The sequence below is a fragment of the Grus americana genome, chromosome 17 (assembly GCF_028858705.1).
Source record: "Grus americana isolate bGruAme1 chromosome 17, bGruAme1.mat, whole genome shotgun sequence".
NCBI classification, from domain to species: domain Eukaryota; kingdom Metazoa; phylum Chordata; class Aves; order Gruiformes; family Gruidae; genus Grus; species Grus americana.
Window position 1 is genome coordinate 8536126 of NC_072868.1, and position 27209 is coordinate 8563334.

At 65.0% G+C, this 27209-nt stretch overlaps 1 protein-coding gene across 3 annotated transcripts in view; it reads right to left on the reverse strand.

Annotated features, from left to right (window-relative positions):
- Positions 1-1227: 1227 nt before the first annotated feature.
- The window catches only part of SLC12A5 (solute carrier family 12 member 5), a 33697-nt gene continuing 7715 nt past the window's right edge, over positions 1228-27209 (reverse strand). For 2 of the 3 annotated variants that reach the window (XM_054845621.1, XM_054845623.1), the window contains exons 2-26: positions 19955-20049; positions 19572-19703; positions 19223-19369; positions 18547-18601; positions 17365-17495; positions 16924-17165; positions 16637-16848; positions 14556-14723; positions 13551-13649; positions 13325-13382; positions 12422-12596; positions 11526-11644; positions 11089-11187; positions 10839-10958; positions 10585-10689; positions 10329-10497; positions 9208-9403; positions 8951-9120; positions 8724-8855; positions 8375-8482; positions 8077-8199; positions 7809-7996; positions 7466-7480; positions 6742-6875; positions 1228-6207 (exon numbers count right to left, since the gene is read on the reverse strand). In XM_054845621.1, the coding sequence (XP_054701596.1) occupies positions 6116-6207; positions 6742-6875; positions 7466-7480; positions 7809-7996; positions 8077-8199; positions 8375-8482; positions 8724-8855; positions 8951-9120; positions 9208-9403; positions 10329-10497; positions 10585-10689; positions 10839-10958; positions 11089-11187; positions 11526-11644; positions 12422-12596; positions 13325-13382; positions 13551-13649; positions 14556-14723; positions 16637-16848; positions 16924-17165; positions 17365-17495; positions 18547-18601; positions 19223-19369; positions 19572-19703; positions 19955-20049 (3284 nt within the window). In that variant the 3' untranslated portion in view covers positions 1228-6115. The remainder of the gene's footprint in view (positions 6208-6741; positions 6876-7465; positions 7481-7808; positions 7997-8076; positions 8200-8374; positions 8483-8723; positions 8856-8950; positions 9121-9207; positions 9404-10328; positions 10498-10584; positions 10690-10838; positions 10959-11088; positions 11188-11525; positions 11645-12421; positions 12597-13324; positions 13383-13550; positions 13650-14555; positions 14724-16636; positions 16849-16923; positions 17166-17364; positions 17496-18546; positions 18602-19222; positions 19370-19571; positions 19704-19954; positions 20050-27209) is intronic. The other variant, XM_054845622.1, reaches the window with a different exon arrangement.

The following is a 27209-nucleotide window of genomic DNA, read 5'->3' on the forward strand; positions in this document are numbered from 1 at the left end:
GCTCCATGTCTCTCCTGTACTGGGGCCCCCAGAGCTGGAGGCAGTACTCCAGGTGGGGTCTCACCAGAGCAGAGCAGAGGGGCAGGATCACCTCCCTCGACCTGCTGGTCACACCTCTTTTGATGCAGCCCAGGACATGGTTGGCTTTCTGGGCTGCAAGTGCACACTGCCGGCTCATGTTGAGCTTCTCATCAATCAATACCCCCAAGTCCTTCTCCTCAGGGCTGCTTTCAATCCATTCCTTGCCCAGCCTATAGTCGTGCTTGGGATTGTGCCGACCCACGTGCAGGACCTTGCACTTGGCCTTGTTGAACTTCATGCGGTTCACAGGGGCCCACCTCTCCAGCCTGTCAAGGTCCCTCTGGATGGCATCCCTTCCCTCCAGCGTGTCAACCACACCACACAGCTTGGTGTCGTCGGCAAACTTGCTGAGGGTGCACTCGATCCCGCTGTCCATGTTGCCAACAAAGATATTAAACAGTGCTGGTCCCAGTACCAACCCCTGAGGAATGCCACTCATCACCGTTCTCCGCTTGGACATTGAGCCGTTGACCACAACTCTGAGTGCGACCATCCAGCCAATTCCTTATCCACCGCGTGGTCCATCCATCGAATTCATGTCTCTCCAATTTAGAGACAAGGATGTTGTGCGGGACAGCGTCAAATGCCTTGCACAAGTCCAGGTAGATGACATCAGTTGCCCTTCCCTTATCCACAGACGCTGTAACCCCATCATAGAAGACCACCAAGTTTGTCAGGCACGATTTGTCCCTAGTGAAGCCGTGTTGGCTGTCACCAGTCACCTCCTTATTTTCCATGTGCCTGAGCATAGTCTCCAGGAGGGCCTGCTCAAAGTCAGGGCTACAACTCCCTGGGCATTTAGCACTGTCCTTTCTTGACTTTGTGCTGCCATTACTACACAACCTGAAATTGGATGGAAGTATGTCTGCCATCTTTCCTCCTCCAGTCTCTTTTTTTAGATCCCTTTCTCCATCTCTACAACCCCACAGACAGGTAAAGCAGCTTTGCTGGGGTGATCAGAAATTTGCGTGAGCTTAAACATGGCAACTGGCACTTGGGAGAGGCTGTTCCTCTCCCGATGTTTTGCTTCCTCTGCGATCTGCTGCTCCCTGTCAGGGCTTGCTCCTTGTTAGGGAAATGGTAGCAGCCAAGTGCAAAATAGCTGTGGAGACCCTGGAAGCAAGTGAAAACTCCCCATGCAAGTAGTGAAGGGTGTAATAAAATCATTTATTGCATTTTGTGCAGACAGGAGTCTAGAAAAATGAATACAGTTAAAGCAGTAAAGCATTAACAGGGAGCATTCAACAGCCGAGGAGCCACTCCTCCATTAATACCTGCACAGAGAACACAGGGTCTGTACTGTGGCGGCCTAATGCACAATACTGAAACACTCACAGAAATTAAATGCAAGCTGAATACTCTTTTTTTTTTTTTTTTTGGTTTGCAACCTGTTTTATTTACAAGGTTTTAAACTTAATTGCATTGCTCTGCACACAGATTCTCTAAAACACAAAGCGTACTAGGTCACTACATGTCTATTGAAATATTGCACTCGAATAAAAGTCACTTGAATGGACGTAGAACATCTAGCTACAGTGATTAAAAGATTATTGAATGAACTGACTTTGTGATAACATTCATAACAAATATATTGCACATGTAGCACAGAAAGTGTTGTAACCAGCAAATCTCAGACCTTTCGGTCTTTCTGCTAGTTTTTAGTCCTGCTACACAGAGGAGGGTCTTGACTCTTCTAGTGCAACTCTTAACCCTTGTGCAGTATCTAGTCCTTCCTCTCATCCAGCCACAGACCAACACCGACCCAGGCTGGACGCTGCCTGCGCCTCCTGCAAGTGCTGTCGTGTGGCTCGGTGCCTGTACCGTGTGGTGGCTGCAGCGACGTGAGCTGCCGCCTGCTGCTGCTGCCGCTGCTGCACGCGGGGCCTGCGCCTGCCCAGCTGACAGGGGTAGGGCAGCTCCCCGCTCACCTCTCCCGCAGCAGGACCTGGAGCGTACGCCATCGCCGGCCCAGCGCTGCGTGCTGGCTGAATGCGGCTGTGGCTGTGCGTGCTCTCCACCTGCTGTGGGCCACGCTGCCGTCCCACTGTCCTGGTGGGGCACGTTTGCTCAGCGCTGCTCCTGGCAGCAGCCTGCCTGTGAAACAAACTCGGGTGTGTGGGGGGGGTCAAGACCTTCCTGTCCGGAACAAAAAAACCGAAACGTGTCTGCGCATGTGCCAAGAAGGAACTTGCATGTCTACCAGAGGAGGACACTGTCTTCACCAAGGTGGAACAGCAGAAGGGTGCTCCATGGGGAAACTGAACACTCACAGAGGCCAAACGTGCAGGGCTGGGTTTGTAAACTAACATGCAGTGCTGTCTGCTAAAACTGGCCCTCTCCAGCCAACAGCGAGCGAGAACTCGCTGCAGAAACCAGCACCTTCCTTGCCACAGCCAAATTTGCCTGGCAGGGGTGTTGAGGCAGCCCTGGCTCTGTCTAGAGCTGTGTCCCTGCTCTTGCTGGAGGATGAGGAAGGGGAACTCCTTTTTTCAGCAGTAGTGATAGGAAGGGCTCACCTCCCTGCTCCCTGGGGAAGCTGGGACCGCAGCTTTACTGGAGCGGGGGGAAGGGGGGGGGGTGTTGAAGTGGTGCCAAGGGGCAATGGGATCCACTGGTGGTGCTGGGGAGGCGATGAACCAAAGCTCTCAGCAGAGAAGCATGCCCTGGCCTGCTGCCTCACCGCTGCTCGACAACGTTGCTCCCTGCTGCCCTGTACCTGCGGCCGAAGGAAGAGCTCTTTGCCCCGACGCTGCCGACAGTGGATGGTGTGCGTGGCCTCAGCGGAGGCAGGCGCTGGCGGCTGCTGTGCATAACCTGCCTCTGCACTCGGGCCCTGCACCGCGGCGGGAGGGGGACCAGTGGGACAGCACCCACAGCTGCAGGCCCAGCAGCACGGCGGGGCAACAGCTAAGCTGTAATTAGAAGGTGACTGCAGGGAGTGGGTGGCATCTTTAGAAGAGGCAGAGCAGCTGGCAAGCGTTCTAGGCCCAACAAGCGTGGTGCTAGCACATGAGATGAGTGGGCAGGTTGCTGTGCATGCCTCCCCCATTGCTGCAGAAGTGCCTCAAGAAATTTTGGGAGGCTGGAAACAGTAGGTGAGCTTGTGTGTGGTGGTGTAGGACCAGCTCCAAGGGGCAGAGCAGCTAGACACTGGCAAATTCTGGTTCCTGTGGGGCTGCCCCTTCCCAAAGATAAAGGAACTGTTCACTTGCAGACGCCTGCCTGCTTTTGAGCGGCTGAGGCAGCGGCAGGACCAGAGAGTGCTGCCCTGTGCATCTGCACCATTCATCAACCTGGAGCTCCTGTGCCAAAACCAGGTCTCAGCTCACCCTGACGGTCACCTCCTGTAAACACTGAGCTCCCCATGCCCTTGGGACTAACTTCCACACCAGAGTCTGCAACACAGACCGATGCAGCTGTGCAGATAGCTGAGCTATCGTGACAGAAAGCCTGGCTGTGGCTGCTGCTGGAGAGAAGGGAGGCACTTTGGGAGTGATGGAAATGTAGGAGCAAGATATGAGCAGGCACAGATGTGCAGCTGGGGCTGGTTTTGGTCTGGGAGTGTGTCCAAGTAGTACCTTAAAGCAAAAAAAAAAAAAAAACCCAAAAAATCAAAAAACCCAGTGCTTTTTATCACAGCAGCCCAAAATAGCTTTGGCCTGGACCTGGAGGAGTAGGGGAGTGGAGTTGCCCAGTGCAGAGGGAGTTTCCTGCCCTCAGTGAGGCAGGAGCCGAGGGCTGCAGCTGCTCTCAGCAGGCAGGAGGGATGTGCAGGCAGGGGGCCGGACGCTGGGACCAGCCGTGCCAGTCAAGAAGCAGCCACTACCAGGCCACCCACGAGGACACCGTGGCAGCACCCACTCCCTCTGCGCCAGCCCGGAGGCTGCAGGTCGTGTGGTGCCTGCTGCGGTGCAGGACAGCGTTGGGGAGCGGTTTGGGAGGGCCGAGGAAGCGAGCGCTCCAGCGCAGGGGCTCAGCTCTGGCCGGGGAACAAAGCGCTGCTGCTTTGGGCCAGGCTGGTGCAGAGCAGCCAGCACTGCCGGGAGAGGGCAACTCTTAGCAGGCTGCACTTTGAGTGGAAGCTCAAATCTGCTGTGAAACAAATTCAGAAAAGTCTGTGACTTCTTTTCCCTGAAAACTCTTAAGAAGCTAAATTGAGAAGAGAATGAACCTGCAACCTGGCCCTTTCCCAGGGGCTGCCAGTGGCCGGGGAAGGCTGTAGCCTTCACCACCGCTCCAGAGCACTCGGTGCAATGGATGGGTGCCTGTTTCGTGCAGGAGCAGCCTGTCTCGGCTCTCCGTCCCCATGGCCTGGTGCTAGCAGAGCCCTGCATCTCTCAGAATAGATATAGATCTCTATATATAGACTTCATCTGGTTCTATTAACATAAATATGATCACTTTAAAAATACACGTACTGTATTATGTACACTATGTACATGGGGCCGGGGCAGGCACCAGTGGGCGCCCTGGCTGCCCTCGGCACCGCTTCCTGCGTGGTTCCTGGAACCATTCACATTTGTTAAAAGCTCCTCAGTTTCTCTGGAATGAGAGATGCTGGGGGGGGGCGGGGGGGGGGGGGGAGGGGCAGGGGGCGAGGACAATGGGGGACAACCCTGCAGCTGCTGCCAAAGGTGAGACATGTTTGAACTGTCCTGGTGCGCTCTGCTGCCTGTGCGCAGGGGCTGCCTGCTGCGGCGCAGGCTCACAGGAGGGGACAGGCTTTGGGCTGCAGCGGCCACGTGGCCAGTGCCTAGGTTGCCCTGGCCAGCTGGGTGAGGGAGTACTGTGATGCTGGGGGGGGCAGTGGGACCCCTACAGTCACCCTTTGCTGTGGGGTCCGGCCCTGTAGACCAAGCAAACAGACATTGCATATGTTCAAACTATGCACAGATCCGGACTTTCCTACAGCCTCACGTCTGCGACTGCCTGGGGCTGGGTTAGCAGCGAAGCCCTGGGCAGCAGCAGGGAGCACAGCAGGGCATGGGGGGACCCAGACGCATGTGCAGGTGCTGGGGGCCTGAGAGCCCCCAGTGCTCCCCAGTGCAGCGTGGCAGGGGAGTGGGCCAAGAGCAGGCACTGGTGCCTCCCAGGGTCAGCAGCACACATGAGTAGCTCCAGCTCATGCTGCACAGGGCGGGGGCTCTGCCTGGCTCCGGACACTGCAGCTCCACACCGTGACCGTCGCACAAGCACCAGGAGAGCACCAGGGCAGAGAGATCCTGGAGTCAGTGGGGAAGGGGACAGGGAGCACCCCCCACCCACCCCAGGCCGGGGCTCATGCTGTCACAGATTGCTGCACTCCAGCACCCGACCCCCCGCAGCTGTCCCCCACCCTCTGCCCCCTCCAAACCATCACGCTGCATCTCCGCAAGCTCGGCCCACGGCCTCCAGAGTCGGGCAGCAGCAAGGTGGGGCTGTCCGGGTCCATGGTGGCGAGGGGCGGCCGGGGGGGCAGTGCCAGGGGAGGCAGCCCCCAGCGCTGCCAGAGGTGGGGAGAGGAGCGTCCGGCGAGGAAAGCGTGCTGGTGGCCTCTCTCTTCTCCCAGCGCCTCCACGGGGAGGTAGGGCGCGAGCGACAGGCGGGCACAGGGCACAGGCGCGTCCAGCCAAGCTTCACGCAGGGGTAGCGGCACGGTGGGGCCGGGCGCCCGTCTCGACGCAGCCACCCTCCTGCCCAGCCGGGGGCTGCAAGAAGCAGCGCTGGGGCTGGCAGCAGGGCTGGCCCTGCCGGGGACGGGTGGTGGCGGCAGCGCTGGGCTCTGGTGCTCAGTCCGCGGTACAGTGTATATATTTATATATAAACAAGGACAGCAGTGCTGTGATGTTGCAATGAGGAACAGCTGCTCTGGTGCTGGATGCTCCCGGAAGATCTGGTGCTGCAGTTCGAATGGAGAGATCAGGGGCACGGCCAAAGCCAGGTGAAGTTTCTGCGCACCGGCTGCCATCAGGCCTTCCCTCCTCCCCTCCAGGAGCACAGTGCAAAGGGGTGGCGGGGCTCTCAGCGTGCAGACAAACCTCTTGCGCGCCATATTTCAGGAGTAGATGGTGATGACCTCCCGGCCCCCACCGCGCACCAGGAGCACTCGGTCCAGGTGCTCCGTCAGCACTTCCAGGAACTCCATGTCTGCGTAGCCGTCAAGGAGGAGCAACACCATGATGGAGCGCGGGGACAGCCCGATGGCATCCCTACCTAGCCCCACTCCTGGGGAGCCGAGCCTGCAGCACGACACCACTGCACCGGAGCTGGGAGCTGGTAGGGTCAGGCCTGAGCTGAGGGAGCCCACCCGTGCTGGTGCCACGCGATGAGAACTGTGCCTGAGCCCACCCCAGCAGCCTGCCGAGCCCCACAGATCTCTGCCTGCACCCCTGCAATGTGCTGTCACACTCACGCATGTGGGTGCAATGTCACATGGCCCCACCACCCACCCCGCAGGTGTCAGCTTTGCCGGATGGGCAAGCTGGTGCCAATGATGCTGTTGGACCCAGCCAGAGATGGGACACGCAACAGGGTCTGGGCTCAGGCGCTGGACCTGTGCCCCGACACTCACCTGCAAGCTCCACCAGCCTTGGGGAAGACACAGCCCCCTGGTCCCCAGCCCCCCCTGCGGAGAGGGGTCTTGGCACCAGCGCCAAGGCAGCAGCCCCACAGGAAGGATACAGTTCTCATCCCCTTTACGGTTGCGGGGAGGCCCCGGCATGTTCAGCAGGACCAGCTTGGCATCCTGGGACTTCTTCACGATCACCTCGTTGAGCTTCACGGCCGTGTGCATCCTCCGCACGTTGGACTGGTTCCTGGGGGCAAGAGCACGTGTGGGCACAGAAATGGGCACAGCTGCTCTCCAGCCCCACACCAGACCAAAGGGACCACAGGGTGGGCTGTCCTCCTGCCCCAGAGGGGTCCAGGGCTGGGCTGTGGCACGAGCTCAGGGCGCAGTAAGCTTTGCCCCACACAGCAGCTGGTGGCTCTGAGCGTGCACCAGCGGCCATGAGTTGCAGGGCCATGCACGGTGACCGCAGGCAGTGGCACACCACAGCTGCTTGGGGCCGAGCCACATGGGAGCAAGCAGGAGCAGATGATGTGACAATCACCACGGGTGCCCGAGCCCAGGCTTGCAGAAGCTGCCGGCAGCGTAACGGGGCAGACAGGGAGCACGCGGTGCGGGCAGCGTGCAATGTGCAGAGTCTGCGCAGGGGCTGGCAGCCACGGCCCCCGCACGCCGCCCGGGTGAGCTGTCTAGCACCATGCCAGCAGCGGCTGTTGCGGTGCACCAAGCCGCCCTCGCGCATGGGGGCAACCCCGATGGCCCCGGGTGCATTGCCCCGCGAGCAGCGGCCCAGTTCCCCCTCCCCAGGACCCAGCACCCAGCCAAACCCAGACTTACAGGTTCTCCCACTCCCTGCCAGGAGCACGACATGGCCGGGGGTGGAGAGAGAGAGAGGGAGAGAAAGAGAGGAGGTGAGTGCCGGGTGCGCACCCTGAATCCCCAAAGCGCACACTGCCCAGACGCCCTGTCCCTTGCACACATCTACACGGAGCCCCCACCCCACCTCCCACCCAGTCCCTCCGCAGGGGCGAGCTCAGGGGATCCAGGCTGCTGGAAATCCCCCCTCAGAGCAAGGACCTGGCCGGTGCTGCCGGCCCCTGCCTGCACCCGCTTGGCTGGGCAGGGATGGCCAGGGACTCAGGGTGTGGGTGGGATGGGGCGGCAGCATGCAGGGCCGTACGGCTTCATATTGAAGAAGTCCTTGATGCCCTCAGGGCTGACGGGGCTCTTGCTCTTGTTCTTCTCCGCAACAGACTTCTCCTTGGTCCAGGTGAGATGCACCTTCTCAGGGGCCGTCTCCACCTCGTCGCCAGGGGACTGGGAGCTGCTGGAGAAGGTGGTGGCGTTTTTGTCATGGATGAGCTGGACCTGCAGAGAGGAGAGGGGGATGGTGGGCAGGGGCCGGGGCCAGCTGCCTGCCCGGGCCCCGTCCTGGTGCAGCCCCTCACCTCCTCCTCCGGCTTCTCCTCACCGTCGCCCACCTGCTCCTCAGGGACGCTCAGGCGCAGGCGCGTGTTGGCCGGATTCTTACGCCGGATGGAGCCACGGGACTCGTCTGTGATGCTCTGGATCTGTGCAGGAGAAGGTCAGCCAGGGGAGCGGAGCAGAAGAAGGTTTGGCCAGACAGCCCCCAGCCTGCAGCCCCAGCTCCCCAGCAGGATGAGTGCGTAGAGCCGCGAGGCAGCTCAGCCAGTGGCACAGCCACCACGGGGGCCAGAACCCACCCAGGCCGTCCTGCATCCTCACCTCCCGTTCCCGCTCATTCTTGGTGAGGTGCATTTGCTTGAGGATCTGGGAACGCTGCTCCATCACTAGCGTCTTCTCGTAGGTGTAGGCAGAGATGTCGCTCTCATGCTGTGGGGGACACACAGAAGAAACCATGGGGCAGGGTGAGCTGCATCCACTGCTCCCAGCCTGGCCCTGCGTGTCCCTGTGGACCTAAGTATCCCGGTGGTACTACATCCCCCTGTGGAGCTGCATGTTCCTGTGATGCTGTGTCCTCCCATGGTGCTATGTCCCCCCATGGCAGGGTCTGCCTGGCTCTCCCATGCACAGCATCTCAGACTGCAGCACGTGCCCCCGTCCCAGCACTCACCATCTCCACCACCTCCACCTCTGCAGTGATGCGCAGGTGGTACAGGAACGTGGTCAGGTCCTTCTTCATCTGGATGCTGTTGTCATCCATCTGCGCCACCGTGAAGATACGCATCTTGCACTTGCGCCAGACCTGTGAGGAAAGGAAGCATGGGCATGGCGCGGTGGGGGGGGAAGGCCCTGGCCCCAGCCCCCTGCCCCACGCCCACACCACGGGGCCAGAGCTACCTTGTGGTGCCGCAGGAGGAAGGGCAACAGCATGAGCATCCCCCCGTCATGGACGATCCACCAGACATCAATGTGGCCCTCCGAGAACCGCTCCTGGTTGCCCGGGAACATGGCAACATTCTTGGCCACCAGCAAGGCCAGGTGCCCGGCCGTGGTCTCTCGCACCAGCTCTGGGAGGGGAAGGGCCACGTCAGCCGCAGCGTCTTACAGCCCCGCCCCACCCCAGCCCAGTGGCACCCACCCTCCACGGTGCCTACCAATGAAGTTCCTCCAGGTCTGGTGGTCCTCCTTCTGGCGCCAGCTGCGTGGCCAGCCCACCAGCACCGTGTTGTGCTGCAGCCCCCCCAGCCCGCTGGACTGGATGAGGTGGGACATGCCGTCCCGCAGGTTGGAGGAGATCACCACCTGGCAAAAGCCCTTCACCTTCTCTGCTTCCATCAGGCGGCGGATGGACTGGTGGTGGGAGAGGGAGGTCAGAGACCACAGAGCCCGGGGACGGGCACCTGCCACAGGCACTGTGGCCGCCAGCCCCAGCAGCAGCACTCTGGCCAGGTGGGGTGCAGGGTGAGGGGTACTGGGTGTGGGGTGAGGAGTGCACGGTGTGGGGTGCAGGTCCCCACGGGGTGCCCAGGTCTCTCTGCCCCATGCCAGGCTGGTGGCTCTGGGCCAGGAAGGGTGAGGCCCGGCGGAGAGCAGAGCCGGCGCACGGCTCTGCGCTGTGCCGAGCAGAGGGTGTCCCCGTGCCAGGGCTCTGACGGGCGGCGGAGCAGCAATTAGAGTTATTTACTCAGAGAAATTATAACATGTCTGCATGGGAGAGAAACTGTTTGCTTCCGACAGCTTAATCTCATTAATGTGCCGCCCGGCTGGTGCAGAGGTGCGGGGGGGCAGGGAGGGCTCTCGCTCCGGCAGGGAAAGGCTCCCGGCTCCCACCCTGCCTGGCACCCGGGCCGTGGGTGCTGTGGGGACCGCAGGGGCCGTGGGGAGGGTCAGGGCTGCAGCGGCCACGGGGCAACTGAGGGGCTGCTCAGCCCAACAGTACAGCAGCCCCTGGCCAGGTGCCGTGCCGCACTGTGCCGTGCCAAGCCCTGCAGCAGCTGGCTAAGACTGGGACCAGTGCCTAGCTGGTGCTGGTGTCTCTGTTGTCTGGGGAGGGAGGCAGGGGTCTGGAGGTCCTCACGGTGCCCCGAGCACCAGTGAAGCATGGACTCTCCAAGCTCTGCCCGGTGCCACCCCGGTGTTCTCCTGGCCAGTCAGAGCCACCAGCCCTGGCCGTGCGGCAGAAACACCACCGGGCTCCCAGGGACGGACATGGGCACCCGCTGCTGGCAGGACCTGGCCTGGCGCGGTCAGCAGCCCCTGTGCGGGAAGCTCTCACCTCCTCTGCCCTCTGCGCCTGCGGGTGGTTGTCCAGGAAGGTCCCTTCCAGCACGGAGGCCACGATGGTGAGGCCCTTACCAGCCTTGAGCTGCGACGTGAAGGACAGGAGCTGTGGGTGCACCACGTTCTGCTCCTGATCACCACGGACCAGGACAAGCAGCTGTGGCCTAGAAGGACAGTCCTGCAGTTAGTGTCTGTGCCCTGGCTGGCCCCTGCCCCAACCCCCCATGCCCCCCGCCCCAGCCTGGTCTCACCTCCAGTTCTTGGTGTGTGGGGGACCCTCCTCCAGCCGCAGCAGGGCGTAGCGGGCTGCGCTCAGAGACAGCCCCCGGATCCCGTCACCCCACTCCTTCTCTGCCCTGCAGGAACCAGCAGCACATAAGGGATGCCCACGGCTCCAGCCATGGAACACCGCACCGGCACCCCAGAAGATCCCACAAGGAGCAGCCCACACCGAGGGGTGGCTGTCAGTGCTGGGCAGGGTCTGCGGCCCCGCGGCCACGCTTACCCGCGGTACTCGATGTATTTGTAGATGAGGCCAGCGATCAGCATGGCAACCAGTGCGTAGTACCAGGAGCAGATGAACATCAGCGCCAGGCAGAGGCTCATGCCCAGGAAGGACAGGGTCCTGCAGAGAGCACCATGCCATCAGCATGCCCCAGCAGCGGTGCCAGGGTCCCTGACCTGGGGTGGCCCAGGGGGTGGCAGGACACCCCATCCCATCTGTTCCTGTCCCACCCCATCCCATCCCAGCTCACCAGTGGTAGTAGCGAAAGCGGGGGCGCCAATTGGGTGTCCGCAACAGTGTCTGCACAGCACACGCCAGGTTGACAAACATGTAGCACATGAGGAAAAACCTGCAGGGGAGAGCACAAGGCTGAGCGGGGCGCACCGGGCCAGACCGGGGCCGCAGCCAGGCCCCGCCGCACCTCCCAGCCCCGGGGTGGCCAGTGCTGGAGCGGGCCCTGCCAACAGACAGGGGAGCCAGGGCTGTGGAGCAACCAGGCCATGCTGGCTGAGGAGGGTCCCTGGGCTCCCTGTGGGGCTCCCCTCTTCCCAGGCGGGGGCCACGGTGGTGGGGGTGTCCCCCCCCGAGGAGCAGAGACCCACACGCGCCACCCGCCTGGCCGGGGCGAGGGGGCACGGGCCCATCTGCTGCTCGTGAAGATGCGGGTGGACAGAGCATGCTGCCTACATGGAGAGGATGGGAGCCACCTCGTCCAGGGAAGCGATCAGGATCCCGATCTCACAGATGCAGGCCGTGAGCAGCAGGGCCCACGTCGGCTCCCCGTTGGCTTTGCCGTGGCCGAAGACCTGGGAGCAAAGGGGGAGAGCGGTGCGTCAGGGCTCTGAGATGCCGGCGCTGCGTGGCCCTGGGTGAGGTTCCTTGGCACAACCTGATGGGGCTGGACCCTCCCATCCACCTGGCCCTGGCTGGAGGCAGGGACTGGGTATGCTGGGGCCACGCGAGCACCGCCGTGAGATGGCTGGCACACATCCCGAGCCGGGTCCCGCTGGGGGAGTGGTTCCAGGGCCGGCAGGACTGGCTCCCGCTGCCGGTACAGCCCTGTTCCCAGCAGACTCCGTGGCTCTCCCTGCATCCAGAGCAGCCCCTGTCCCCCTGGGACACCCACCCAGGGATGAGCCCAGCTCAGCCTGGCTACAGCCAGCATGGAGTGCGGGTGTGAAGGAGGGGGCCGGGGGCGCGTGTCCGGACGCATTAGAGGGTGCAGGCAGCGCAAACGAGCAAGAGCTCTGGCTGGGGCTGGCAGGGTGAAGGAGGGAGGATAAAATTAGCCTGCTCTTCCCTGGGGGGAGCTGTCGGGTTGGATTTGGAGCGATGAGGTTGTGAGAACACGTCTTCAGAGAGCAGATAAAATATGAAGCGGCACGGCAGAGGGGGGGGAGGGGATCCTGACCTTTCCCAGCACTCTCCTCCCACCGACACTGTGGCCAAAACCACCACAGCGGCCCGGCTGGTGCCGGCGGGACGAGGACAGGGCAGCTGTGCGGCTGCGGCGGGTGGCAGTGCCGGGAGGAGGCGGTACAGGGTGCTCAGGGCCAGCAGTGCTGGGCTCGGGGGGTGCCTACCCTGAGGAAGGGCACGATCCCATCCCTGGAGATGGCTTGCAGGAGGCGAGGGGCTCCGGTGAGACTCTGCAGCCCGGCCCCACACGTGGAGAAGAAGGAGCCGATGACAATGACCCATGGGGATGGCCACGCCAGGGTGCCAACCACCAGGTTCCCGTTGACAGCTTCACCAAACCTGCAGGGCACCAGCATCACCCACGGTTCTGTCCCGTGGCCAAGCCCCGAGAGCGCCAGCACCACCACGACAGCACAACCCAGCCCCTCGGGCAGGTCAGCCACTGAGGGACCCCGCTGGGGAGGGGAGACATGGGACAGAAGACAGGCCCTGCACCAGCTGCTGACAGCCCCCACCCTCCGTGGGGGGCGAGCAAGGAAGTGGGGGGTCTCAGGTAGCTGGGGTCCATCCCCGCCCCCCACCCGTGGCCCTGGGGGGGCAAGGGGAAGGTGTGGGCTGGGGGCTTCCCATCCCCTGCGCCAGGAGGGGGCCGAGTAAGGCTGCGTGCGGTCGGATCCTGTTTGCGTTGGTGCTGGCGACCCAGAAGTGTCACCTGCTGCGTGCAGCGAGCTGGGCTGCCCCAGATAGGCAGGCAGCGCAGGCAGCCCTGCCTGTTGACAAACAAGCACGCTGCCTGCAGCCCTGGAATGGGAGGAAGGACTGCGGATGTGCAGCAAAACATTGGCGGGGGCGATGTCAGGGCACACACGAGTCCCCAGTGTTTGTTACAAGCTCGGGTCCCCCGAGAGCCCCCCCACCCCAGCACTCTCATCCCGGGACCCCTGCGGGCCCTCCGTGCCACCCCATCTGCCCAGTGTGTCCCAGCTGCGGGCCCTCCCAAGCCCCCACCTCCCCTCAGGGCTGCCTGGCTTCCCCCACGCCGACCTGCACGGCCCCAGGACACTCACTTGTCACGCAGGACGACCCCCTCGATGCACGCCCCGAAGAGGACAACGGAGCTGATATCTGCCAGGCAGTCAAGGAGAGCCAGGAGGACGCAGAGTCCCACCCGCTCCTTGCCAGGGGGACACCAGGACCCCCAGCCCCACCCGGTGGGGCACCCGAGCAGGTCCGTCCCACACAGCAAACCCACCCACCCTTAGCCCCATGGCCCAGGTGAGCCCTGAAGGATACAGACCGCAGAGGTGGTGGCGATGGCCAGGATGGTGCCCGTGGGGATGGACTTCTGGGCATCCCGCAGGTCTCCAGAGCGGTTGGAGCCAGCCATGATGCCTGGGGAAAGAGGGGACAGTGCCACGGTGGGCAGAGACGCAGCCCTCTCCGGTCCCAGGACAGCTCACGCCGGGCACCATGCGAGCTCCAGGCGCAGCAGGGCACCGGCTCAGCGGCGTGCCAGGACAGGGAGCGGGCACACAGCACCCAGCCTGCTCCCTGCATCCCCCCAGCACTTCCCCCACCACCACCCCGAGCCGCAGTCTGAAGCCACTTAAGGATTAGGCTCAAAACGCTCTTAAGTCTCATTAGCCCTTAATTAGCTCAAGCAGGGACGGTGACTGCAGCAGCGACAGGGACAGACTCTGGCCTCGGCACCGCTCTGGGAAGGCGGGAGGCCAGGCTGGGACATGGCAGGTCGGGCACTGCCGTCCTACCGCGCCCGGCGGAACAGGACCCCGCAGCCAGCCCGCACCACTGCGGGCACACGCACCACGCAAAAACCGGGACCCGGGTGGGAGGGTGCCGGGGTCCGCGTGCCAAGCGGCGTCGCAGGACCTGTCCGGTGCCGGACCCCGCCAGTGATCACCGTGCCTGGGACAGCCCTGGGGTCCCACCGGCTCCGGGGTACCGGCAGAGCTGCAGGCGGGACCCGGCGGCCGTGCCCCGCGGCGGCTCTGCAGCGGGACTGGGGCGGGGGGGGCTCCTCCGCCCCCGGGCAGCTATAAATACCGGAGCCGCGGGACGTCAGCGCGGCGCCGAGCGGCACCGTCAGATCTGGAGCGCGGGCGGCTGCGTGGGAGGCGCAGGCTGTGATCCACCCCCGCGCCGCTGCCCCCCCCCCCCCCCCCCCCCCGCAGCACCGGCAGCGGGTGCACGTGGGGCTCCGCGGGAGCACGCCCGGCGGCACGTGCGCCCGCCGGTGCCCCGCGGCACGTGAGCGGGACCGGCGACGGCAGCTCCCACCTGTGACCGAGGGGAAGTAAATGCCGACGAGCAGGGTGAAGTAGGAGGTCATGTCGCTGAAGACGTAGGGCTGGTCCATGTCCACCGGGGTGTCGGGGGGGCTCACGGAGGGCAGCCCCCGCTTCTCCACGATCACGCCCTTGGTCAGGTACGAGCTCCAGAGGTTCTCTGCAAGGAGGCCGGGCAGCGCCGCTGGCGTGAGGAGATGCTGGAGAACCGCCTGCGCCCGGCACAGCACCCTCCTGCCCCGCAGCCCAAAGGGACGGAGCACAGGGGTGTCCAGCGCTGCCGCCCCCGGCCTTGCTAAGCAGCTGGCACAGCTGGCACAGCTGGCAGCTGGGGCTGCTGGCATCCGGCAGGCAAGGGATGTGGCATCCCCAGCCTGTCACAGATGTGCCGAAACACCCGGCCTGGGGACAGGCCTGGCAGTGCAGGTGGGTGACCAGAGCAGGTGTGTCCTGCTGCTGGCGTTGTCCCTGCAAGATACTGGAGCAGCTGACATGGGATTGCAGTAGCAAATAATTAAGAAGGTAATATAATTAATGCTGATCAACACAGGTTTAAGGAAAGTGGATCGTGTCAAAGTAACTTGATAATGTTTTTGATGGGATTATGAGTGCGGGGCTGATGTAACAGGCTTAGTGTCCCTCCGCGTGCTGCCTTGGCCACAGATTGTGGTGAGAAACTGGAGCAGCAGAGAGCAGCCAGTGCCCCGGGCAGGCAGGGAGAGGCGGACAGCCCTCGGCACGACATTGCAAAGGGGCTGCTAAGCATGTCCAAAGGGGCCCCCAGGGGGCCAGTCCTCAGCACCCAGCACTGAGCACCCCTCCCCAGCTGTGTGACCTCCCCTGACCACTCTCAGGTGCCGGACAGGGCTGGCAGCTCCCACTCCCAAGCACCACACACTTAGCAAAGCCCAAGCTCCTGCAGCTGGGTGCATGCAGCCACCATGGTAGGAACGGGCTGGAGTGGCCCCACAGCTGCCCCAGCACTGTCTCAGCCTTGGTGCCCACCAGAGACACAGCTGGGGCTGCCCCATGGCAAGTGCCAGCTGTGCCCAGGTGTCCCAGCTCCTGCCCTGCTCCAAAGGACCTACCGGAGACGGAGCCGCTGTGAGCTCACTGCGTGCACCTGGCGTGCTGCACAGCCGCTGCCCCGACACCCAGCCTAGCACCGCAGGAGCACCCGGCCCGGCTGCTGCACCAGGGCAGGGCTGATCCTGCTCACAGCTCCACAGGCAGGGAAGCCCAACAGGGTACTGCACTCCTGAGCCCTGACATGCACCCTGGCACGGGAGTGCCCAGAGCAGGTCCTGCTGGCACGGCCCCGTGGAGCAGGGGTCTGCAAATGCCCTCTGAGTGTGGCACTGAGCATCAGCCTCTGATGCCCACTGCGGAGTGTGAGCACCTGGCAAACGTACCATCAGCTCCAGAAAAACAGGTCAAAAGTGGCTCCTCCCAACAAATTCAAGAGTTTTCCTGCGGCCCTGGCCACTCTACCAGTGCATCTGTGGCCGCAGCAGCAAAGTGCCCCCAAGGGGCGATCGCTTCTCATGAAACCTCAGATCGATACCAGCCTTTCTCAAGGCCAAGAGGAAGCAGAGGGAGGATTTATTCCTCCCCAGACTTCGGGCATCCTTTGGATCCATCCCACTGTGGTCTGGCTGGCACAGACCACATGTGGGCAGCCACAGTGCCCAGCTCGGTCACGCGGTGCAGGAGTCCGTCCCGCTGCCTGGCACGGTGTGAGCACGGCTCGCTGTGCTCGAGGGGCAGAGCAGCCCACAGCAGGGATTGCCCATGCACCCCCTCACCTGGACCTGGCACTGCCCACCTGCCCCCACAACACCTGCCTGGCATGCCCGCGAGGCCGGCTGCCTGCGTGCACGACAGCCCCCCACAGCACTGGCCCCTCCACCGGCCCTGCCAGCAGAGCTGCCTGGCAGGCATGGCCACTGCCACACCACTGCTCCCCTGGGGCTTGTCCTGCACCTCTGTGCCCTGCCCACATCCCCACACCTCCGTCCCCGCTTCTCCATCCCCATGCCTGTCCCTGTGCCTCCGTCCCTGTGCCGTGCCCACCTTGGATGAGGCCGCTGGCCGCGCCGGGGATGCCCTCGATCTCGGTCACGTTGTTCATGGTGAAGTACTCATCACAGGTGGCATTGAGGAAGCGGGAGGTGCAGAAGAGCTCCCAGAGCTTGGAGCCCACCGTCTCGTTCCCCTCCACCACCATCTTGGTGCAGAGGTCGAAGCCATGGCGCGAGAGGGTCCGGTTGCCCAGGAGGCAGATCCTGGGGGGAGCAGACACTCAGCCGTTCGCCTGCACGCCTCAGTCCCACCAGAGCCCCGCGGGACGCCATACTCACGGGAAGCTTGGTGGGTCAAAGGCCGACTTGATGACACCGGCGTAGATGGCGAGGATGGAGAGGATGACACAGCCCAGGAAGACCAGGGCAAACTTGTTGACGTACTTGACCCCCACAAACACGACGGTGGCCATGCAGGTCAGCACGCAGGTGCCATACACACGCATGTTGTTGAGCATTGCGGCTGCCTCTCCACTGGCGTCCTCTGCCTTGAAGATGGCCATGGCTGGGAAGATGTAGGCCTGGGAGAGAGTCATGGCATCACTGCCTGGCTAACAGCCCCGCGGAGGGGACCCTGGGGAAGGGTCCCTTGGCCCCACTGCAAAGCCTCAGCTCCCTGACAGGCTACAAGGAGCGGGCAGCACAGGCAAGTGAGGGCAGAGCTGCCCTGCCAGGACCTAAGCCCTTGGCACCACGCAGGGGGAAGGACCAGGCACGTACCAGCAGGATTTCGATGGTGCCCAGAATGTACATGGCGCCGGCAAAGGTGGTGCCCAGGTAGAAGCAGAGCCCCACAGCCCCACCAAACTCAGGTCCCAGGGAGCGCGAGATCATGTAGTAGGAGCCACCCGCTGCCGGAGAGAGCAAAGGTAGGTCCCAGCCAGACCCCAGCAGCACCCCCAGCCCTGCCAGGCATCCTGGAGGGCAGGATGGAGCCAGGGCAGCCCTGGACCCCGCTCCATCACAGAGCAGGATGCAGTCCTCAGGGCCCTGGAGCAGCAGAAGCAACCACACTGGCAGAGCCATTCCCCAGAAGCCCAGCAGCCAGGTGCGATGGCCACAGGGAGATGTGTTCCTGGGATGCCAGAACAGGTGCTGGAGCCCCAGGGACATGGGCCATGCCCTGCTCCGTCCTCCCAGAGGAGCCCTTAAAGCCAGGCTGCCGGGATCGATGGTCCCACTGCGGCAGCAGGATGATAAATAGCTTTAATCACACCCTGTGCTGGGGCTGTCAGTGCCATGCCCAGCTCAGCGGACTAGTTGGGCTGGTGCAGCTCACCCACTCCCAGTTCCCCAGGGCTCTGCAGAGCTGGGCACACTCTGGGGGAGCAGCCCAGGGGCACCCACACAGCCAGACCCTGCCAGTGCCTCCCCAGGGGCAGAGTCCGCACACAGCTATGTCCTCGCGTCTGACGCAGCTTGGGGAGACCGGTGGGAGAGGCCACCCCACCGCCCAGCCCAGAGTGCCCGGCACGCCCGGCTCCCCATCCTCCTGCCGGCATGTCTCCCTGGCTCCCCCGCGGGCTCGCCAGTCTGGCAGAGGGAGGAGCCGCGGCTGGCGGCTCTTGCTGCCATCTGCACCTCACGGCTCTGGGGACGGGTGACGGCTCCTGCTCCGTGCTACCCCTGGGCCATGGGGAACCCACGCAGGCTGGTGGCAGAAGGCCGGGGAGCGGCTGGCAGAGATGTCTGCCCTCCCATGCGTGGCACAGAGCAGCCACAGAGCTCGGCCAGCATGGCCCAGGGAGCGGGACAGCCACAGGGGGATGCTCTCTGGGAAAAGCCCTTTGCCACACTTGGCCCAGCCCTTCTGGGGCACAGGGATCCCCGCAGGCGCTCGACGCGGCAGGCAGCCAGCTCCCCTTGCCCCTGGCACACATACAGACATGGGCTCGGCTCTACCTGGCACCACGCCGTTGGTGGCGATTGCACTCATCGAAATGGCTGTCAGCATTGTCTGCAGGAAGAAACACATTGTCAGCACCCGGCAGAGCTCCCTCCTTGCTGGGGGAGAGGGACAGGGAGCAGGAAGGGACAGCTGGGACCATGCTGGGACATGGGGTTCCCTGGGGCCACACTGAGATGTGCCACAGGGCCAGGATTCCTGGGGGAGAGCCGGATGGATGGATGGATGGATGGGCAGGCAGAGTTGCTGGCCAGCAGCGCAGCTGGGGGGCTGAGCCCCTTGGAGGGACCGGCAGCGCCGTGAGGGACGGGGGGGTCCTCAGGCTGCCAAGGACACTGCCCATATTCAGCCACCCCAGCCTCTGCCTTGGGGTCACTGCCCTGGTAGGATGGCTCACTGCAACACGGCGTGCAGGGCCAGAGCAGGGGACCCCCCGCCACATCTTCCCCACATGGCAGCTACAATCTGGGTCACCATTTGAGCACTGTGCTGCTGCTGATTCCTTTGGGAATCCGGAGGCTTCTCCTTGCTGTAAGTGGGGCAGGGGCAGGGCCAGGGGCAGGGCAGGGTGGGCCAGCAGCCAGTGCACCTCTCCACAGCCCAGCCAGCCTGGCTGGTGACCCCCAGACCCCAGACAAGGCCAGCAGGGGCCCAGCCGTCTCCATCACTCACACAGGAGCAGCAGAGGAAGACCATGCAGAAGGATTCCATGATGCCGGCGATCCCCACCACCCAGGTGAGGCGCAGGAAGAGAATGACCCCAAAGATGTTCTGGAGGCAGGGCAGGTAGACGCCCATGAAGGTGCCCATCCGCGGGGCCTGCCAAGGGAGCGGGCAGCCATCAGGGCTCACGAGCCGGGCTGGCAGAGGAGCGAGGGGTCCTGCTCCTCCTGCAACGCAGCCAGGGACCCCTGGTGAAACCACCCCCCCGGCAGGGGCCAAGGGAGCCGGCTGTCCCCGGGGTAGCCCATGGCCCGGCACTGCACAGGCAGGGGTCAGGAGAAGGGGCTGCGTCCCTCACCTGCACTGGCTTCTTCTTGCCCCCATCGTTGTTCTCAGCCTCCTCGTGCTCCCGGCTGCCCTGCGGCAGGTTGGTGTAGTTGGCCAGCCCACTCAGCAGGGACGAGACCATAGGGCTGGTGTCCATCTCCTCCTGCAGAGAGCAGAGCCCCGAGCCATGAGGACAGTCACTTGGGACCCTGGCCAGCCTCGGGACCAGGGGACTTCACCAGATGCCACCCCACCACCTGCCCCACTGGGCACGGCTGTGGCAGCTGGGGGACCCTGGCCTCGGGCTCCGGCGTGTCCCAGTGGCCAGGGAGCAGGTCGGGGTGCCGTGGGACAGCTGCCCAGCTCCGCCCCCTCCCCAGGGACCCTCCCTGCCCTGCCACCCAGGTGCCCTACCTCAAAGAGGGCCATGTTCTTGCCGTCATACTCTTTGCCCTTCTCCAGATCCGTGCTGTTGATGAAGGGGCTGCTCTCCTTGGGATTGCCATCGCCTGCAGAGATGCCACTGGGTCAGCCAGGCAGCCCCCGCCCCAGCCCGTACCAGGACAGCATCCACGCTGCGGGGCTGCCACTGCGAGGGGTCCCGGCTGCACCCCAGCTCCCACAGGAGGGTTGCTGGGATGGGGGGGCACCATGTTCACACCAGATCCCAGGACAGGTGATAGCAGCCCCTGCGTCCCAGCTGCCAGCATCACCTCCCGCGCCATGCACGGGCGAGGGCCGCCTGTCCCCAGGAGCCACGCGCTGCCCTGTCCAGCTGGGCCAGCACGCGGACCCACCGGAGTGCATCCACACAGTGAGGTGAGTGGTGTGGATCCAGGGGGAACCCTCCCAGCGGGATGGCTGGCAGCAATAACTCACGGTGTGGGGCGCCCGCGGGTGAGCGCGCTGGGGCTGCCCACAGCTCTGTGTCTCAAGGGGTAGGATCCAGCCGGCTGCTCAGCACGTCACCACAGAGGGGGATGGCCCCAGCGCGGTGCCTGAGAGTGCGATGAGCGGCCGGATGTCTGGTCCTGCTCCCTGACATGCAACACAGGAGCAGGGGCCGCGGCCATGCTGGCTGCACCACAAGGCAGGGAGGTGTCCAGCGGTGCCACCGCCAAGGGCAGGTGCTACTGCTCTGCCCGGGGCAGCGGAGCCACCCGCAGTGGCACAGAGCCCACAGAGCTGTTGGGACAGGACCACGGCTGCTTGCTGCATTAATGACCTCGTGCAGAAGAAACCCAGAGTCGGCTTAATAGCAAGGAAAACAGCCGAGCTGCAGAGCAGCAGAAATAAATCAGGTTGGAAATGGAGCGGCAGCAAGAACAGTGCTGCCGGAGCAGCGCAGCCCTGAGCTGAGGCCCAGAGGGGAGGGGGGCAGGGGCCATGCGGGGCCAGGGAGCCAAAGGACATGGTGCTGGGCAGAGCGGCTTGGCAGGCAATGGCCCCTGCAGCACAGGGAAACATGGGCAGCTGGGCCTGGGCCTGGCCCTGGGCAGGAGGAGAGGGGCTCCCCGCCATGCACCCATCCCCACACCATGGCCCTGCAGCCAGGACAATCACACTCCGGTGGCAGCAGCACCGCTGGGCAGGCTACTTGCACAGGCAGGGTTACAAACCTACTCCACACTTTGGGCCCAGTGTGACAGCTGTCCCCTCCGCCAGCCTTGAGCTGCAGAGCCCAGGAGTGCCCAGGGACACAGGGACATTGCAGGGGCCACCCATGGGCCAGGGCGGTGCAGCCACCCACACACCACGGCAGCCCTGGGACAGACCTTGCGACCGTTTGGAGCAGCCCGGTCCTTTGAAGACCGCCTGCCTCCTGCCAGTTGACTCATATTCGGGATCCTGGGAGTCGGTTTGCCTGCGTGCAGTGGTGATTCACCATCTGCAATTTCCCCGGCAGACGCGGCGCTCCTGGCTGACCAGGAGGTGAAGCCCCAAGCGCCACAGGTGATGCTGACCCACGGCCTGGCCCCCCGCCTCCTGCCGGTCCCTGGGCTCCTCCAGCATGGCGCAGCGAGGCGGCAGTGTCCCTGATGGCACAGCCAAACTGCAGGGCAGAGCCCACAGGCTCCTCCTGGGCAGGAATGGACGTGGCGGCAGCACCAGAACACCCCGGCCCATGGGTCCATCCGGCCTCACTCCGGAGCCACCCTGGACGCATGCCCAGTGCCACGTGCTGCATTACTGGCACGTGCCCTGCCCCATGTCCCCCACCGAAGGGTGTGTGTGTTGGGGTTCTCAGCCAGGACCCAATGTTCTCCTTGCCCCAGGTTTGGTCTAAAGTGCTGCACTCACCGCTCGTTAGATAACAGCAGTGGCATGGGCCACCCACCTGCTCACCACTGCTCCCACCCACACCAGTTCCGGGGACTGCACGGATGTGAGATGTCCACCACACCAACAGAGACGCCCTCCAGGACAACGGCAAGGCCCATCCCCAGCTCATGGGCACGAGGGTGCAGGATGGGGGGTGCCCGGACCCCACCTTCCCCCGCGGGACAGAGCGGGCCCGGAAGGTGCCTCGGGGGCACAGGGGTGGGGGCAGCCTGGCAGGGGGGACATGCTCACAGCCTGGTGAGGCCCTGGGACCCCACAGGGAAAGCGGAGCCTGCGGGGGCCTCGCCTCATCGCCTGGTACCCGGCCGACGACATCACCGTGCTGGTTTCCATGGCAACGGCGAGCCACGGCCGCCTCGGCTCCCGCTCTTATGTAACGGCGCAGGCGGCCGGACTCCGGCCCCGCACGGCCCCCGCGCCCCGGCCCACCAGCACCCACCGGACGGCGCGGCCGGGCCCCCTGGCCCCAGCCCGCTCCGACCCCACGGGACCGGCACTGCCCGGCTCCACATGACAGACGCGAGCAGCACCCCAGGGTGCCCGGGCTCCAACCCACCGGCACCACAACAGCACCCAAACCTCGCAGTCCATCCACCCCCCGGCCCGGGGCACCGCCCCTCTCCGGCACCGCAGGCACCGCGGCCCGGTGCTGGCATCGCCCAGGCTGCCAGGGCCGGCCCGGGGCACAGGAGCCCCTCGCTTGGTGGTGCGGCCGGGAGGACCGGCACCGGGAAGGGGCCCCGGGCTGGCGGGAGGTGGGGACAGGGGGACGTGCACGCAGCACAGCTCCGGCGGACACGGCTCGGGGGGGGCACCCGCCTCGCCCCTGTCCCCGCAGGCTGGAAGGAGTTAAGTGCCAGGGCCGCGGGGTCCCAGGTGACGATGCGCTCCCCGCTCCTGCCGGAGACCATTTTGCCGCAGAGGGGCTGGTGCAGCCTCTCCCCGGCAGCTGCCACTGGATTTGTGGTGTGTGCAGGCAGAGGCAGGCAGGGGCACCACAGCCCGTCCCGGGCAAAGGCCCACCCCGTCCCCCACCCGCCCCGCCAGGGCCACGGCCAGTCCCTGCCCGGCGGCACCGAGGGGGTGACACCTCCCGGCCGCGGGGACACGCGGGACAGCGCAGCCCAGGGACGAGCGGCACCGGGATAGGAGCGCAGGACGGGGCTGGGCAGCGCCGAGACCGGGCAGTCCCGCGCGGGAGAGGCAGCGTGAGTGGAGCCGAGCCGAGCCGTGCCAGGCTTCGATCCCGGCGCTCAGCCGCCCCCCCCCCCCTCCCCAGGGATCACTCAACATGAATCGGCCTTTTAATTTGCTGCGGCGGCTGGAAGGGCTCACGGCGGGATTGCTGGCAGGAACCCGCAGCCCCGCTGTGGGCACTGCGCAGTCCCGCTCGCGGCGGGGGTTACGGCCGACCCTGCCTGCCCAGGGCATCCCAAAGCCGGCCGGGGCCCGCGGGAGCTCGCCCACTCCACAGGGCAGCGCTGGGGCTGCAGCACCAGCCACAATGAGATCTCCTAATGGCTTTTTACTCAGCCCTAAATTGGGTTGGGAAGCGTCATGTCCCTTATCCCAAATCCTCCCTAATTGCTTTACATGGCACAGGGCACCGAGCACTGGCTGGGGGGAGCCCAAGCAGCCAAACCCTACAGGCTAATTAACCAGAGCTGCTGCCGGGGCTGCTGCCTGCTCCTGCCACGGCCAGCCCATCCATCCCCTCCACGGCACACCACGAAGGCCGGCTGCCTTGCAGCTGCCGTGCACAACAAGCCCTGGCCAGGACACCGGGCACTGGGGCTGCAGCGCCGGCCAGAAGGAGCAGCGGGTGAGGAGGGACACGGCAGGGACAGCCCCGGCCCCACACTCCTCCTGAGCCTCTGTTTGTGCTCCTGCAGCACCACAGGGCCCGCCAGGTGCTGGCACAGGGGTGCTGACAGCTCAGGGACCCCCTACATGGGTCTGGCCACTGGCCCCTCCTGCACTGCCCCCCAGCACCAGTCCCACCAGCCCCAGGGGCAGCAGCAGTGCAGAGGATGCTCACAGCACCCGGGGACGCCCCAGGGCTCCCCTGGAGGTGCACAGGGCACCTTGACTTTTGCCAGAGCATTCCATGGCACCAGCTGGCGAGAATCCTCCTCCCACTCCCCAGGGCTCTGCCCACAGCAGCAGTAAGGGGCACCCCAGGGTGACCCCAGCAGCCCAGCGAGCACATGGGTGAGCACGTGGCCCTGGCTGATGTCCCCAACTGCTGCCGTTTTGCAGGAGCTGCTGGCCAGGAAGGCCACGGTGCTGTTCTGTCACCCCTGGCCATCAAGGGGACTTGGCCACGCATACACTGGCCTGGCCCTGGGCTGTTCACCTGGGGGTACCTAAGGCACATGGGGATGGCCAAGGGGTCCTTATGGCAGCTGGCACCTTTGCGTCCACCCAGGCTTCCTTCTCCCCTGAGCAAGGGTATCTGCCCACTGCCCCAGGCAGAGTAACCCTCGGAGAGGCCACGGAGTCCCTGCAGCCCCCGCCAAAACAGAGACCACCGGTGGCTGGAGCAGCACTGGCTCGTGCTGGCAGCATGCACAGCAGTGCTGGCTCCCAGCTACAGCACAGCGGTGGGGTGGGGGGGCTGGATGCTCCCCCCCACCCCGGGGCTGCACTTTGCCCCTCCAGCCAGCAGGCACACCGAGTGGTCTTTTGGGCTGGATTCTTTCACTGCCTGACCCAAATTGGACCAACTGCTACTTCAGACCTATCCTCTTCCTTCCTAAACCTGGGATTATCCTCCCTTTGATCAGCCGGCCCTGCAGGCGCAGGATTTCCAGCACAGGCGCTTTGGCTGGCTGCATTTAAACAGCTTCCCAGATTCTCCAACAGCCTGATCCCTGCCTTGGAAATGGCCATGGACACAAGCTCCAGCAAAGCTCCGGGCCTGGGTCTCCACTCCTTGGGCAGCCCGGTGCCTCCAGGCTGGAGTGCCGGCACAGAAGCCTGCAGTGGGGCTGCATCTGGCATTTCCACACCCCAAACAGAGCGGTGCAAGCTGTCAGCCTGGACACTGCAGGAGCCTTGCCTGCTCCCCTGCTCCCCGCCACCTCCCCAGAGGGTCTGCCACCAGCCCAACCTTTGCCTGGCTGCCAGGGCTGGAGCCCTTCCAGCCCTTGTCATGAGGCACTTGCAGGCTTCAGAGCAGGGACCTCAGTGGGGCTGCTGCTCAGCCTTCCTGACAGAAATGGCCTAAGTGGCACCCAAGGCTTCAGCAGCTCCGCTGGGCTCGGCAAATCACCAGCCGGCCAATGCTGGAGCAGCCAGGACATATTGGGGGGGCCCCGCTGGCATGCAACAGCTCTGCCACTGCCCTGGGTCATCCACGGTCACCACAGATAGACCCTCTGCAGGAAGCTCAGTGCAACCCTCTGGGGTGGGGGTGGGGTGAAATCCCCCCCCCCCCAGCAGCCACCCTCAGCACAGGTGTGGAGGGTCCTGATGCACCCCTCCCTGGAGACACTCCCCTGACAGGGCCCCTGTCACCTCCAGCCCTATGCCCGCCAGCCCACAGGGCACTACCTCACCAGGCCCGGCTCCAGGGACAGTCTGTCTGGTCCATCTGTAGTGGCACCGTGTCCAGTCCTCCTGCCAGACCCCAGCAAGGCAGAAACGCCTGCCGCCGTGCCGCCAGCACTGCTGTGATGGAAACACAGCGAGTGGGATAGAGCCTGATGCTGCAGAGGGCAAGGGGAGGGTGAGAGCCCAGGGAAGGGCATGGCCAGGGGCCAGTATGGCTCCCCTCTGCCCGGCAAGGTGCCCCTAGAAGACTCCCTCCAGCCCTGACCTTGAGTGCAGCCGTGAATAAATAAGCAAATAAACAGGCTCAGGTTGGCGGAGCAGAGCGAACACCAAAAGCCTCATCGTGGCTGTGCCCAGAGCCTGACTGCAGGCTGCCGGGGACTTCTGCAGCGACTGCCAGAGCCGGCTGTCCCCTCCTGGCTGGGGCTTTCATCAGACCCCATGAAGGGACCTGGTGGGGGGACCTGGTGGGAGGCTGGGGGGTGTCAGAGAGGCACTGCAGGTCCTATCGGGCACATCGCTGCATTTTCCTGGCTCAAACCCATCCCTGTGCCCGACAGAAACACCTGCAGAAGGGGGTGCTGCACTGGCCCAGCTGTCTGGGGCTGGACATGGCCCCGCAGGGGCCCGAGGACCCTCTGCAGCAGCTCAGCTGTAGGTGGGTGCTCCAGGGAGAGCTCAGGCCAAAGTGCCAGCAGTGGCGTGGCAGCTGCCAGGGCCTGGCGGCCCCACTGCCCGTGGGGCTTCAGCCCCGTCCCCTTGCCCGCAGCGGCCCTGCCCGCCTGCACTGCGCCGGGGCTGCAGCATGCCCGGCATGGCACGGGATGGCAGGGAACAGCACAGCTTGGACCGGACTGGCGGGGAACGGCACGGGCTAGACCGAGCGGACCAGCTCGGCTTGGCTCGGCACGGCTCGGTACGGCACGACAAGGCTTGGCACGGCACGGCTCAGCTTGGCTTGGCACAGTAGAGCTCGGCACGGCTCGGCACTGCAGAGCGCAGCGGCCCCGGGCCGAACGGCTCCTGCCGGCCCCGGCGCAGGGCCCGGGCGGCCGCTTCAGCACCGCGGACAGCGGCGGCGGCGGCACGGGGCGGGCAGAGCCCCCGCGCGGCCCCGGGGGGCGGCGGATGCGGGCGGGGGGAGGCTGAGGGGATGGGGGGCGGCAGCAGGGAGGGACGGGGGGGCGGCTGCCGGGAATCGGGGGGGCAGCAGCGGGAGGAATGGGGGGGCGGCAGCGGGGATGAGGGAGGCGGTAGGGAGAGCTGGGGGGGCGGCAGCCGGAGATGGGGGGCGACAGTAGGGAGGGCTGGGGGGGCGGCAGCGGGGATGGGGGAGGTGGTAGGGAGGGATGGGGAGGAGGTAGCCGGGGATGGGTGGGCGGCAGCCGGAGGGGGGAGGCAGTAGGGAAGGAGGGGTAGAAGGTAGCCGGGGTAGGGGGGGAGGCAGCCGGGCGCGGGGACCCCGGCGGGGGTCCCGAGCGGGCCGGTGCAGCGGCCGCCGGGGGCTGCCCGGGAGAAGGCAGGGGCCGGCGCCCGGCAGGATCGCCTGGAGCGCAGCCGCAGCCCCCGCCCGGGAGGAGGCTCCCCGGCAAGCCCCCGGCACGGCTCGGCCCCGCCGCGGCCGCTGCTCCAGCCGTGCCGCCGTTTCCCGGGGCTGCCGCAGCGTCGGGAGCGGGGCCGGGGCTGCGTGGAGGCGCCCGCCGCGGGGAGCCGCAGCCGCGGGCCGGCAGCGGGAGCGGGAGCAGCCCCGCACCGCCCGCCGCAGCCCCGC